This window comes from Bombus vancouverensis, chromosome 10, assembly GCF_051014615.1.
Source record: "Bombus vancouverensis nearcticus chromosome 10, iyBomVanc1_principal, whole genome shotgun sequence".
Taxonomy (NCBI): Eukaryota; Metazoa; Arthropoda; class Insecta; order Hymenoptera; family Apidae; genus Bombus; species Bombus vancouverensis.
Genome location: NC_134920.1, coordinates 9022134 through 9037987, shown reverse-complemented (window position 1 = coordinate 9037987; position 15854 = coordinate 9022134). Strand labels below are relative to the sequence as shown.

Below are 15854 nucleotides of genomic sequence, written 5' to 3'. Positions count from 1 at the left end.
CCTTTGATACAATTAAAGCGTACTTGCTTGGAATTCGATAGGTAAGTGGCATTTTAGAGATGTGAAACGCAGGCGAGAAATGTTTAGGTAGGTTTTATAGGGTGATTGCATCTGTATCGAAAAAGAAGAAAATTCTCGGATGAAATCTCTCTTACAAATATGATATTTGTACGGCGAGAAATATTAGGTAAGAGAAAATACTTTTACCGATAACGTTATTTCTCATTCCTTTCCTTCGCCGCTTCATCGACACGTTCAGCAAGGGTCAAGCGTCAAAACCTTTCATCACACCTTCTCCTGACATACACCCTCGTTCAAGATATGAAGAATAAAGGCACGTATTCTATCACAGAAAATGTCTGGAAAAGATTAAAGAACGGTCAATGAATTTTACGCATGTGATGTAACAAACAGTTAGTAAACAATTTGTTAAAATCTTATATAGGACACGAAGTACCAATTCTTCTGAACATACTGTACGATATTAGATAGAAACACATCCATAAAGATTACTACTAAATTGCAGATTGTTTTGCATTTATGGAAAATTTAAAGATACAAAAATACATATTATACCCATAATACGCAAAAAGTATGTGAAATATCTAAATACTTGTCACAATGTGTATATATAATGAGTGAACAAAATTTTTGCATATCATAAATGTCCGCAGCCTAATTATCACCAATATTATTCTAACCGATTAAGAGCTTAAAATAAACTTCAACAACGACCAAATCTTCACAATACCGTGTACCAACATCAGCTTTATTTCGACGCATTCTTTCGGCTCTGTCTACCTTGAACATTCGCATTCAACATTGAACCGTGCGCACGCATAAGCTATATTACAAAATATTTTCTTTGATGTCGAAACGGCAGATCTCAGGTTCGCGATATTGCTCGCTCTCGAATAAGCTTTGTCGTACGCCGAGCAACGGAACCACACAGGCAACAAGCAGAAGAGAAAAGGTAGGAAGAGAAAGCAACTATCTCGTAAACTAATGAGATCATGGCAGGCCATTTATGACGTTTAAATTCCGTTAAGACGTCTGTTATTACGGCACCGTAAATAAAGGGGGAAAATTCGCACCCCTTGCCGGGCAAAAGGGAGACAGGAATGCGGCGAAAATAATGAAATAAAGGACAATGAAATGGCAGGTACAATAGCCAATGGAGCAAGGCTAGGATGGATGAGAATGAACAAGGCGGCAAGTACAGAGAACCCCCGGTGATGCGGACAGGGTGGGCAGAGGAACGACGAGAGAGGCAGCGAGGGGATGAATGGGGGTTGGTAGCTGCGCGGACTAAATGCAGTGGGCGGGTTCCCATTACTTTCATTATTTTCCGTCATAGGGGTTCGGTACCGATATGCGCAGCACAGGATACTGCAGTCTGTAAAGCGCGAGGGTGGCTTCGAATAGACAGCTACCTGGCTGTGTCTTTCACCGTCTCTTCTTCTTTGTCTTTCCTTCCAAGTGTGTGTCACTCCTTGTTCATCTAAAACGGATAATAATCAAGTCAACCTTAATGTTAATCTTAACGTGTACTGTGTAGAGATGGTATACTTAATGGAGGGGATTGTATAGTGAAGTATACAAGTTTTGAAGTATAAAGCAAAACTACGGGTATGGTGGGTGCATTTTTTTATGAACTAAAGTACTGATGAGTACGTAAAAAAATAATCAAATATACCTATAGATTACAAGTTAGCATATGAGACAGCACTGGAATAAGAGGAATACTCTTGCACATCATCGGTGTTGTATGATATCTGTACATTCTTCAACACGCTTGGCTGTTTTTATGACCGTATTGAGTCTATTAGAAATAATGAATCAATACCTATGTTTCATTTGAGAGCCAACTCATTAAGTCTACATAATGCATTGACGCTTGAGATGGATGATGTCTGAATGACTTTATCCTGCAGATGTATATATGTACTTAATATCTTAGGTACTGAGAGCTGAGAAAGAGTTTACTTAGTGAGGAGATTTTATCGTCATAAGGATTTGTATATCTAGGAGTTATGGAATTATTGAAAGATTAGAGAAGATGAAGACGTGATTTTGGAAAAACTATGATCTATGGAAAATTGAGACGTTTTCGTGTCTGTAAAATGAAATATATATATCGCTGTACTTAGTATTGTTGAATATGATTTCTTAATGAGTTCTATGCGATTAGTATTCTAATTATCTGTGAATTATTGTGTTATATACTTATTCGTTCGGAAATTTATTTTTCTACTTGGAAAAACACAACATTCTAACAAGTCTGAGACTTAACACACAAAAATGTTTTCGAAATATTGTACCAATGATAGGTGCTAAACTCTAAACTTCGATTATTATTATTCATACTATAACGGGTCTTCCATGCTACAAATTGATATCGTAACGTGTAACGATGTAACGAAGCGAGTTCGTTTATCGCTAATCTGATTTCACGCGGTCGAGATGCTGATGAGAAAATCGCACAATTTCGCCGAACTGAATTACAAAACGTGTTACGCGCCATCCAAAAGTCGACTACCTGATAATTGCATTCGTAACAGCGGTCTATAATTTTCCCTAGATTCTAAGAAAGTATATACAGGGTGTCTGGTCTTGATCTATTATTCTAAAAATCTCAAAAAGTATTTGTACATCATATGAAAGGGAATATTTTTAGAAGAATTACAGGAGACCGGAAAGAAGAGATAAGAGGTGCTTATATTGTTCAATGGAGGCGTTAAGATCAGGTAAAGATCATTTATCTTTATCTAATAATAATAATAATAATAATAATAATAATAATAATAATAATAATAATAATAATAATAATAATAATAATAATAATAATCGGTGTCTCTCGTTAATATTCTCTATGAAAATGTATTAATCAGTTTATATGAAATGAACATTGATTTGGAGGATATTTTCATTTCAAACAATGCAAAACGATATAATTCAATTCATATAACGATTAGTATTCGTTTCACAATATTTTAATATGTACAATATTACGTGAAATAATCATCGCATAAATAGCTTTTATAAAGAATACGGCAATATTGTTAAAAAATTACAGGAGAAGTCTAAAAAGTTCAGTGATTTTATACCGCTAAATATGATCGACAAATTTACATTACATCGTACACTAGATTGAGTACATTACAGATTACAAAGTGTATAATCTGAAACAGTACGTCATAGATAGATCAAAGGGGAGAAGATTATCGTACGTACAAGGCACCCCACACGCACGTACTAATTCGAGGAAATTAAATTACGTTAGCTAGTAGATAAGATCTATGAAAGTTTCCATGCAGGATCAATAACAGTTTATAAGCGACCATATTATTGAGAGATGCTTAGAGATTCGATCACATGTTCCTGACTAAATACAGCCATAATAATTCAATAAAACATCGAATTCCAACACGTCTGTAGCTGACAATTTTATTAAGATCCCAAAACAGTAAATTGCAAAATCTTGAAATTTAGAAGGAGACGAAATAGTATGCTTTCTATCGGTTATTACACCTCGGATTTTTATACAAATTTACGTTTTTATGTGCACAACTAGAGAAAATTGAGACCTATCTATTAAAAAATTATAATCGGTACTTTACTTTGGGTATTCTATGTATTTTTTCACATTGTACGCATTCCGTACATTTTTGCACTATTAAATTTGTATTATATTTGATAGTTGACTTGCTCGAGCTTAACTTATCTACAAAAAGATAAAATGATATACCACTATTCGTCGATATGTTAATGAATGATATAAATAATATTATAAATATCATTGCTAGAAATATTACCTTTGAAAGATAAGGAATATGCAAGACTGGATACGAGAGGAACGCAATCTAAGAAGTTAAATCATTCACAGGGCTAAAAGTTTGCAAGCGGTGGTTGAGAGACAACAGCAGTTCTGGTTGGTGCGGCGTCGAGAAATGGGGTGGAAACAGACTCCCAGTAGATTTATTCGAAGGGTGCGTAGAGACCATTGGATTGACACGCGGCGACGTCTTGACAGCTTGTTAGGCTAACGGTTGCGTGCTGTTCATCGAACACGCTTGAGCCTCTTTACTGCTCTTTACCTTGACATTTCACTTCTGATCAAGCGTTATACCATTGTCTGCTCCTTGTTTCCTGGTTGCATCACCATTCTCGAGATCTAAAGTAGTTGTAATCGTAATTACAGCTATCGATCAATATTTTTGTCTAAATATTTTAATGCCTACATTAAAGCTAAGTATATGATACGACAACCAATTGGTCTCAATAGATATAAACGCACAAAGATCATTTTTGAACATAAATTGTGTTACAAAGTATGATACATGAATACATTTCGATATTCTTCGACTTTCAGATGACTTGTGACGATTTTTACAACTATGAGATCGTGTATTTTCAAGTCCTCGATCTCTGCATGATCTATTGCGAATTCCATGTCCTTGGAATCATGAACTTCGAGATCTGTTGGCATAAATCAATTAATTTTCTACCTTTAAACTAACGAACGATATATTTCACTTTTATTTTAATTAAGTAGTTGATTAATCAAATTCTAACAGCTACGTATTTAAAAAATATTTATCGAACTAGAATAACTTTACAGGAGAAAAAAAGAATGAAAATACCCACAGCATAATATCTGTTGAAATCTGGAGAGCCGGAGGAAGGATCAGGATCGACGAGAGGATATTCGTGGTGCAGGGAACAGCATTACTGTCCACGTGCCGTTTAACTTGATCACCCTGGCCAATCTGGCCTCATTTCAACCTCCAGTTACTACGGCACTTCCGCTAACAAATAATATTGTTGACGACCCTGCGGGGGCGTTCTGATTCGATTTGCTACACTATAAAAGCGTGCTGCTGGGGAGAGCCAGTAACAGAACGGGGAAAGCTTCGCGACGACTGACGAAGATGAATAAAAAGGAAACGAAAGATTCGAGGAGAATGAAAGAAACAGCACAGAGAGGGGGCTGAAAAATTGTATATTACTGATATTTCACTAAAGCACGTTTTTTGAATAATAAGATATTGATCTTAAAGTGATCTTGGTGCAAGGAAAAATAAAACATTTTCAATAGAATAGAAATAAGAGTGAACGCAATATTTATATTCTAATAACTAAAGAATGAAAACGAACATAAAATTCATGTTTTACAGACAAGTTTAGTAAGTAAGAGGTATTTTCATCAAAGTTTTCAATTGCAAATAATATGATATGATCTTAAAAAAATCTTATCAATATAAAAATATATGTAGAAGCGAAATGAAAATTTTATTCATTGCAATTGAACGATTTATACTAAGAACCTCTTAGTATCAGTTTATACTAAGAATTGGTTGATATTAGGTTAAGTGAACTGTTGTACCAGTTGAATCCGTAAGTGGGCTCCTATGTATACGAATTTCAGTTATATAAAATATAAAATATATATTTATACCGCAACAACTTTACGTAAACAGAGTTCTACTATATTACAAAATAACAATAATCAAATACTTTGTTTACGATGGATCGCAAATATTGTAATTAAATCGTAAAATCGTTCCTTATGCCACCAGTTTCACTCTCTTATCAATCTCACTTGTCCAAGTATTAAAATATATCCAGAAAAATCTAAGAAAACTCAACAAGAATCATTTTCATATAAAATCCTTTAATTATCTATTCATTTGTCATAATTAATTATTGTAACAGACTTTTAACGATACATACGTGCGGACAGGGAACACGAGTGGGCAGAGTGGCACGGGTAAATTCTCGTCTGGAAGAGAGGAAGGAAAAAAATAATTATCAACGTGATACAGACGACAACGTGCTGGAAAGCATGGCTACGGTCTAATTAGTCCGGTTATTTAGTTAGGCAACGGAGATGCGAGAAGTTTACTCGGCCGTTCGGTGCTAGAGCCACTAAAGATTCGTATCTCCAGGACGTGTTTAAAAATAATTACCATGGAAGATTCAGCGATAGTCACGGAGTCGTCCTCACCTTTGTGCTTCCTGCCCTATGAAGTGGGCCCTCGTTGTTACGGCATAAAGGCAGCCCAGCCAACCCCTTCAGTACGTCCTCGCGTCTCTTCCGGCACCGCTCGAGTGCCTCCTCACCTTTCAACCACTCTATCACCGCGTTTAAAGAAGTAAAGACCAAAGGTTCTTTACCGTTTTAAGAGGTTAGACCGCTTCGAAAAGGAGTTTATTCGACGATGACAATGTGACAAGGTGTGCTACGGGGATATGCCTTATTAAATTGACGGATACACTACACACTGCTCGTATCACGAAACGAATATCGGGTAGACGTTCAATAGATTCGAGAATCGACCGAGAAGGATACGATAAAGAACTAAAGACTAAAGAACTCTTGTAAGTTTAAAGTGGATCACGAAGAACAATCGGCGGAATGACAGATCACGAGTTCGCTAATTTGGCGCGATTTTTGATAGTGGTCAACAATCGGCGCAGTCGTCCTGCCATCTACATAAATCCGCGTTAATTAATTCTATTCAACGTATATAGATACCGCTACCGCTTAGAAATGCCTAAACGGTTGTTTATCTTTCACAAGATGAATTTTAATTATAGAATTACGTATAAATTTAATTCCAATGATTTTGTACTTTGCAATCGCCATAGCTACGTGCGATAGAACATTACGAAGCAGTTAAGAAGCAGTAAAGTGATGTTTAAAAAGATAAAGTATTTTTGTAAATGGAATACTTTCATGATTTTTAATTCGAGGGGAAGCATTAGAGACAGGTGAAAATATACGAGCGACGTGATTTCTCCGATATTTATAGTATTTATATTTGTTTACATATAATTTTCCATATATTATAATTATAATTGTAGTAGGCAAAAACAGTAGTATCGTTTAATAACAGAACAGTCGTACGACAAGAATACTAACTAAAACGTTGTGAAAGAAGAAGAAGTTGAAGGGAAATAGAGAAGAAGGATAGGGTGAGAGGGAATAAAAATGGTTTCCAAGGTTAACGAACGGTGGGTCTTCGACGCTCAAAAACAAGATTGCTGTTAGCCCTTATTTCCTTCTCTTGCGACTACGAGGGATTAGTCTTTTGCGTCGTTTCTCACAGGAAATATTAAATTTCTAGTAGGCGCGTGTATCTTTTTCTCTCTTTCATTCTCAGAATCCTACGACTATAATAACTATTATATCCTGTATAACCGCGAAAATCTCAAATTATTAAAAATATACACCCTACGGATGTATCATTATTGCGCATTATATTGTGCAGAAGTATACTCGTAAATAGATGTATTCTCGAGCTTTTCATTCTCTTTTTTTTTTTCATTTACTTTAGGCATTATTTTAAATATCGCTAACTAGGCCTTTCCTATTATATTTGGTACCCAGGGAAGCAGCTATTAAAGTTCGCTTTAAATATTTCACTTTTTTTTTTAAATATATCTCTAAACAGTTTTCGTCTTATTTTCATCATTGGGTCAAGCTACTTGTGCATGCATATCTTTTACGGATTTTACGAGCTCACGACTCTTTCCTTTTCTTCTTTTTTTTTTTAAATCAATTAAAACTAAATAACGATTACCGATAAAACAGAGAGGATCAAGCACTGACCATCCGAGTTCTAGTAATTATTGACAATTATCCGTTAATATTTATCTTTAATAAATGGTCAAGTGGTAATGCTGCATTTTCAAGTAATCAACTGTTAATAAACTGAAGTATCGTAAATATCCAAAAATTGAAAAGTTGAAAATTCGGAATTTGTACAGCCCTTCGAATGATCAATGCCCGTTTACAAATTCATTTAAATTCAATGAGAAACACAATGGAAAACTATAACGAACGATACTACTGGAACAATCTGCAATTTCTTGTAAATGCAAATTGTTACAGTCTTTTTCGACACGCACTATAGAAACGTTTATACTTCGTATAGCTTTTTTTTCCTTTTTTTTAAATAGTTCGTGAACGCTTTAACAAGTTTGATCACGCGAGTCACGTGTACATCGAACAGGAGAAATGCTAGCAAAAAAGAGTGATTCGACGAGGAATATAATCAACTGTTTCCACTATTATCACCGCTACTCGATCGCTAACTTTTTATCGTTCGAATAATTCGAGACTCGTCCCTCGAACGCATCCTATCGACGCAACATTCTCTCGTCGATAATTTCCTTTCACTCTTATCATAGCCGTTATTATCGTAACATCTATCAAAAAAAGAAAATCCTTCGTCCTCTCGGAAGTTATTAAATTTCCTCCTTATAAAGTATTAATCTTTCTTCCTTCCTTTTTCTCGCGTTTTTCTTCTTTTTTTCTTTTTCTTTTCTTTTTTTTTCATAAACATTCGAATACAAATTGTAACTAATATGGTTCAAGTATTCTCGAAGGTTTCGAGTAAAAGTATGTGTGCTTGGTCGTCGCTCGGTTTGCAATTTGGTTTGCGAAAAACCGTTTTCATACTACTTGTTGTATCATCGTAGCATAAAAAAATACGCAAAATATCGGGACTATCCTGGAACACGCACACCAGCAATGTTAACATTAATTCGATTAAAAAAGGTTTCATCGTTATTCGTACGCAAACTTTGCTAGCGGCTCTTTTTTTTTTCTTTTTTCTTTCTTTCTTCTCTCGTTTTGAGCATCTTCAGGATCACAAATTGAGAACAGGATGATTCTCTGAGCTACGTATGTTAAGTGGTTTGATTCGGGCAGAGATCGAAATGTACAGTGTTAAAATGACGGTCTATAGACTTGGTGCTAATTCATTGGTTCGCGATGGCGATGTCAGATGAAATATAAATGCTGTCACAGAAGATGATTCTTCCGGTGTTTCGGTTATTCTCGTTGCTGGGAGAAGAGAGAACCAAGATCGCGGGTTCAGGGGGAAAGATTAAACGATCCTCGCACGTTTGCTCTTCCGGTCTACAGAACGAATATTCTCCAGCCTGTTGATAGATCTTGGTGTACTCACGAGTAAATTATAGCAGTAATAAGTAGATAAAAATCGCTGATCGAAGATAAATGCGAGCATTGAGATTCTGAATAATTCGTAATAGAAGTAGATCGTCGTTTACACTGGAACAATAATTCCTTGAAAATGTAAAAATTATAGTACGAAAGAAAAACGGGAAAAAATAAATATAAAAAAATTATTCTCGTTGAAACTCTCTATCGATAAACGAATTATATAATATCCTATGGTAATCGTGAAATAAAATTGTTTATCTTTAACGAAACAGTCGGTCCTGCATTAATCTTCACTTCAAGCTAGTCTCTTCTTTACGTCGACGATCGAACTAAAGAATGTATAAATTAATATATTACATGTCGACTAAATAATAATAATAATAATAATAATAATAATATTAATAATAATAATAATAATAATAAAGCATATACAAAGGAGATGCTATATAGAAGCCATGGACCAGTCCACGACAAAAAAGAGAGAAAATATATGAACGCGTATATCGAATACTTAATTTAATACGATGGTTCTTTAATTGTTTGTATATATATATATGTATATAAAAGAAAAATTTTTCTTCTCCGGTAAAGTACAAACAACAAATTCATCAAATGTACCAGAGCTTCTAACGTAAAATTGAACACGAATATCAACGAGTATTCTAATTTCTTTCGACATCGATATATCGCTAATAAAGTCTAACATATTTAAAGATCTCTAGCTACGTGCTATCTTTCTGTGACACCTGACAAGCGATTGGCGTGGAGACGAACGTGTAAAACTTAAAAAAAAAAACAAAAAAAAAAGAAAAATAATTAAAAATGATAATAAAATAAAAGAATTAACAATGTCCTTAGAAAGGAAAAATTCAAACAGAATAACTCAAATTCAAAAACAAAGAGAAAAAAGTAAGAAGCGACAGATTGCTCGGACAATTAACGCACGCATCTGCAACAATTATCGAACGAACAAGCTTTCATCTCGCTGTGATTAAGGCGCGGCACGCTTCACATCTCGTATAAAAATACACGGAACAGCGAGCAACAACGAAATTTACAGAAAAAGGGAAGCGTATTGATTAACATATCTTGTAAGTCAATTACATCGATCGATACGAAGACACGTGATTCCACTGAAAAGCATTAAATCCCTTTGCACCCGTACTTCGAATCTAGATGAGAACGAATATTTCCGCTATTTTCTATAATAGAATTTGTCAATTTGGTCGTTTCACGTCTCTCTCTCTCTCTTTCTTTCTTACTTTTGTTCTTTTTTTTTTTTTTTTTTGTTTTTAATTTTTTCCCTTTTTACTGTTACTCTCGAACGAACGGTATGACATTAAAACACGAGAGAACAGTATCTCGTTAAAGCACTATGCGTTACGGACGCTCAGTCACTCGAAAACTCTTTTTCTTTTAGCTCAACCATCACAAAGAGAATATTTATACATATAAATTCGTACGTGGAAACTTAACTTTGCGTAAAATTTGTCAAACAAGCTTACATAGTTAGATTTTTGCTTAACCCGCGTAAAAAATGCAGTTTCGCGTGCAAAGGGTCGACAACAAATCGGTCCACGAACCCAACACACTCTGGTACATATCGTTTTAAATTAAAAGGGTCGATTAACAGAACAGCGCGAAAAGCTTTAATAAATGGGGCATCTTTGGGAGCGATAACAATAATGGGAGAAATGATTTCTTACACGACGCGTTAACAATAACAGAAATAATTCTAATAATATATACGTATATATAGTATCAATTATAATAATAAATTAAAAGATACAAGTTACACTCGTATATCATCGAACTGTTCTGTTAACAACAGCAATTTAAAAAAAAAAAAAAAAAGAAAAGAGACGAACGTTCCCCGTTGAATTCATTTTTTAAAAGCGTCAATCGTCAGACCGTCTTCTTTTTTTTTCGTTCTAGCACTCGTGTTTAATCGACTTCGTTAAATCCCACGCCTTTAACCCTTCACGCTCGACTAATCTAGGACGCAGAAGAACATAAATACAGCGCCTCTTAAACAAGATTCTATATTACTAATTAAACGTATACGATAATACTTTAAAAAAGGAAAAGAAAACATGGCAGAACGTCCGATAATCTTCGCTGCGTGTTGCTACACGTATTTAACATCGAAAACTTGATCGTACATACGTTCATTGAAATTGGACCATCGATTTGTCGATTTAAAATTACAATTTAGTCGATTTCCTACCACCTACGGTGAACATATCGTAAAATACTGAGATTCGCTTCCTCTCGTATAGAACAATTACTCAAACTAAAATTAAATACTTGTTCTCGTATGGAAATCAGGAGAAAGCAATGATAAGCACATCTCTCATCTTTGCTAGTTTTGGTATTACTCCGCTCTTAAATAGCAGGATTTTACAACGAGACAATTAAAAATGGAAACAGTCTGAAAGCCTGGTTAGGTCCAAAAACGAGTCTTTTAATAACTGCTGAATCGTTCAGCATAAGTATGATCGAGTCATCACTGCAGAAGCCATTTCTTAAATTTATCTTGGTGTTTGCTGTTGTTTAAAAGATAGAGTTGATCAGATGGCTTCTAAGAGGCGAAATTCTTAAGACGAGCGATATTTCAATATCTTCGATATTCGCATAATATCTCAATATTATAACGAGTATTATTTTTCTTTAATTTTAAAAACTATTAACCGAAAAAGCTTCAAAACAAATAAAAACACAATTCCGACAACGTGAGACTGATTAACAATGTATTGGATCTTAAAACCTGTTTCTCTGTAAAAAAAAAAAAAACAACAGAATTTAGCTTATCATACTCTTGTCCTATAGTATCCATATTTAACACAGGAATCTAAAAAAAAAAAAAACAAATAAAAAGGACAAAACGTACATCAAAAAAGTTCGAACAAACGTTGAGAGCAAAGGGTTAGACGCAATGATCGTTACAACGAACAGTTCACTAGAATACATCATATTTGATCGCATGACGCGATTGCAGAGGCAATTAATTCAATTATTCAACGCGTGGGGAAAAGTTGACAAAACGTTTCCATAAATATTACTTTAATATCAATGAAGGGAGGGCCTAGTGGCTCTCTGTTTTAGCCTAGCCAAAAGCGCCTGCTCCCCATCGTCTTCTGTCTTCGATAACATCCCTCGAAAACTCTCCGATCTGTACTTGTCCCTTAAGAACGTTCTCCTCTCTTCTTTGTACTTTTCTATCCTTTCTCTGCACTGGGGATCGCCCAAGTCTAAACCACCTAGGTTCTTTAGATGCGTTTTATCGGAATTAGCCGAGGAACTATTCGACGATCCTGTTCCAACGTTAGGTGTGGAACTGTGCTGTGCGTCCTCCGTAGCCTGTTTCACAGGTAGAGAAGCCTCCTCCGACATTTTGTTAAACTTTGCCTCGTCTAACGATCTACTAAGAGACGCTCGTGTCGCTCTTGCGTGACGAGCTCTCAAACATGGCGGCAGATGTTGAGTATTATTCACCGGTGGCTCTTCCGATTTTCCCCGAGCAGAGTCCAGTTCCTGCCTCATCTTCCTTTCACGAACTATCTCTCTACCGATCTCAGAATCGAAGCTTCTTCGATCTTTATTATTCTCCGTTTCGTATCTTCTTCGCGGAGGAACAGACAAGTCACCCACAATGCCTCCAGATAATCTTTGCAACGCTAACTCTTGAAGTATAGCGGCCGTATCTCGAAGAACGATAGAATCATCCACTGGAGAAGATGCATTCGAGAAAGTACAAGATGAGTTTAAAGACGTTGGCTCGGATGCACCTTCCGGGGGATGAGCTATCTCACTGGGCTCGGCAGCATTTTCCGATGGTATTACTACTTCTATGTGCTCTTGCAGTTGACTGTTCTTCACGTTGTTACATTTAGAAGGGTCCTCGGTACGTGTAGGGAACTGTTTGTGTTGCTGACTGTTCTGAGCTGATTCCTTTGGTGAAACGTATTCGAAGCTTTGGCACTTTTCTGGCTTTTGACTCTGACTGCGTTGCTTATTATCCGTATTGGCCAAAGATAGATCCAGATCCTGGCTCTTCTTTGATTGATTAGAGAACGAACGGCGATCGTTTGCTTGGAATTGTGGCTTCTGATGTAGCTGCAAAGAACGTCGAATTTCTTTCTGCTGAAAGTCTGAGTGGCTTTTCGAAGAGCGTTGAGAGCTTTCGAAGGTCTTCTCTTCTACCACAGCTTCTTCCTTTGCTGGATTCTCGTTCCTGTTGAAGGCTTCGGTGTTGTCTAGTTGCGAATAGCAGGCGGTGACCTCGTGCTCCATTTCGCTAGATTTCTGGTTCATACGAATGTCCGTCATACTAACGGTGCGAATTTTCTGATTTCCATTATCCTGATCGTGTATGGGCGAGTGAACGATGTTTGAAAAATTATTGCCAGAGTTGACCATCCCGAAACTCGTTTGGTCCTCGAAAGCTCTAGAAGTCCTCTGCGCGGTGGCGTCGTGTTCCTCGAGGTCTCTGTTGTCGGCAACGTCAAATGTCATCTCGGCAGATTCTTGAGGAAGAACGGGACTTTCGGTTAAATCACTGACACCGATGCACGATGTATCTGTGTCTACTGTTGAGCCCATAGTGAGATCCAAGGAGGTTCTGGAAACGTTCTCCGACATGGATCTCAGTTGCGGTGCATCAGTCGCGATCGCGTTATTCGCGGTGCCTTCCAAAGGATCCTTCGAACTGCTCGACTCGCTCGTCGGTGTCGTGATCGAGCCCGTAGTCTCGACTATCACCCATTCGCCGGAATCGTTGGTATTCGATATCATCTGTGACGTTTCTGTGTTGGTGAATATCTTGTCGGAGTTATCACAAATCACAAAACCGGAATCGGGCAAGTCCTCGATAGTCTGCTCGCATGACATCGGAGAATCTAGATCGGTAGCGCTAGATAGTGGCAGTCCTGGCAATTCGTTTCTGTGTGCGTTTGAATTTCCAGCCATGGCATCGTCGTGCTGCGAACCGATCGATTTGTTGGTCGATGCATCGTGTTTTCTCACGTCCAACGTGTCTCTGTTGTCACAGTGAGATTTATTATCGTCAACGGAACAGGAGCTCGATCTATTTTCTACGTCTTTACGCGGAGACATGGTTACTTTACTAGATTCTATCTCGCTAGGATGAGACATTAACCTATCGCAAGGTGTCATGTCTTGGTCGACTACGTCTGATACAACTAGGTTCGATTCCTTCGAAGTCTTTTGAGCCTTGGAAGACTCTTTATCATCGTACAAATCTACATGTTTGTCGTATGTCATTATCCTCTCGCAGGACTTAGCGTTACTCTGTCCTTCTAAGTTTACGGATAACCTATGACTAGGGTCGGATGATTTATCGGAAGACACGCTAGTTCTGTTCAATTTGTTCGCGTTGCTTTGTTCTTCGTCGATCTCTAAAGGTAAAGTGAAACTTCGAAAACTTATCCTAGGACTGTTAGCTGGTACAGGTGATGTAGAATGCGGTGTTCCATGTAGCGTGGCAGGTGTGAGTGGGGTTGAAGCTTCGGATAATAATGGAAGGTACCCTGGTGTTGGCAAAGGAGATGGGGTATCCATACTGTGAACATCTGCAGAAACCATCACCTGTGAACGTGCGTTAAATATATCGATCAACACCAATGACACAACCATATCTACAAAATTATAGAAACATAAATATACAAAGACGTGTAAAATATCATTTACCTGATCAGGACTTTGGCTATCAATGAAGCGCAACTCAACGTCGCACTGCAGTCTTTCCTCTAATCGCGATCTCTTTCTCTTGGACCCACCGGTGGCAGCGGTATTTTGCGTTCCTTCCGTCCTCTGACGTCTTGGTGATGCTTCTACCGACGCCACCCCGCCACTCTCCTCCTCCGAGAACATTCTCATCTCTCGTTCCTCCAAGTCGAAATTAAGCTGAATTTCCGACAGATCCAACGGCGATGATGTATTCGGTGCGTCCGCTAAATGATCGAAATACGAATCATGCGAAACCGATCGACTATGTCCGCAAGGTCTAGCTGGTGGTGGTCCAAGCAGAGGACCTAAACTGTCCTCACCGTCCAAGCTGTCTGCGCTTTTCACCGGTCTTAACCGTCGTAAGGAGTTTAAGGAACTTGGCACCGTTTCTGTTTGAGGTGGCGTGCCAACTTGTCTTGTTTTTCCTCTGGCACCCAAGCCACCTCGCCCGAATAAAGCTCTCCAGTTCAATGAGGGTGAACGTTTCGAGCCGTTTCTCTTTCGCGGTAATTCTATGACCGTATGGTAATGTAATGGTAATCCGGCTGGACCGGCGCCCACTTCCACGTAATCAGGCTCGCCTCTCAAGCTTCGATTTCGAGCCTCTTCCAAACTAAGCAATCTCGCCGGTGTTGTAATAGCTAGCGATTTCGGCCGCCCAACTGGACCGTCTCCGAAAATTAATTCGGCGTAACAGACTAAAAACTCTGTGACCACAGCCTGCACACCGACACCCTGCAACGCTGCTACACCCCCAACCTCTAATTCCTTGCATCTTAGAAGGTTTGGAGCCCAAACAATGGCAACGTTACGTGGTGTCATACCGGTCTCCGCTCCTCGAGCTGCCACTCTCACTAAATGACGCATCAAATATTCTAAGGTTCTGAAATCCAAAATACATATAGTGTTATAAAGATAATGTTAGAATTATTTATGATTTCAAGTTGCACGTGTATTTCAAAATTGTTGAAATGATCCAATTCACAGTTGAAAATGATGCAATCTTAGAGGAAGAACATGAAAAATCACAACGATCATATTTGTCTCCTACAGTCTATTTCTTTTACCAACATCATATATCTCATATTAGTAATTATCTTGCAGAGCTTCCAAAACATAATTTTTCGCTTTT

At 37.5% G+C, this 15854-nt stretch overlaps 1 protein-coding gene and 1 long non-coding RNA gene across 6 annotated transcripts in view; both read right to left on the bottom strand.

Moving 5' to 3' along the window:
* Positions 1 to 1448: 1448 nt before the first annotated feature.
* LOC117157079 (uncharacterized) lies at positions 1449 to 4824 on the bottom strand. Its single transcript, XR_013059393.1, has 4 exons — positions 4648 to 4824; positions 4242 to 4479; positions 3816 to 4174; positions 1449 to 1501 (listed from the first exon to the last, which is right to left on the bottom strand). It is a non-coding gene; the product is annotated as an uncharacterized LOC117157079 (long non-coding RNA).
* Positions 4825 to 6797: 1973 nt separating this feature from the next.
* CdGAPr (GTPase-activating protein CdGAPr) overlaps positions 6798 to 15854 on the bottom strand; it is a 43670-nt gene continuing 34613 nt past the window's right edge. For 4 of the 5 annotated variants that reach the window (XM_076622200.1, XM_033334478.2, XM_033334484.2 and 1 more), the window contains exons 7-8: positions 14684 to 15605; positions 6798 to 14581 (exon numbers count right to left, since the gene is read on the bottom strand). In XM_076622200.1, coding sequence (XP_076478315.1) covers positions 12044 to 14581; positions 14684 to 15605 — 3460 coding nt within the window. In that variant the 3' untranslated portion in view covers positions 6798 to 12043. The remainder of the gene's footprint in view (positions 14582 to 14683; positions 15606 to 15854) is intronic. The other variant, XM_033334483.2, reaches the window with a different exon arrangement.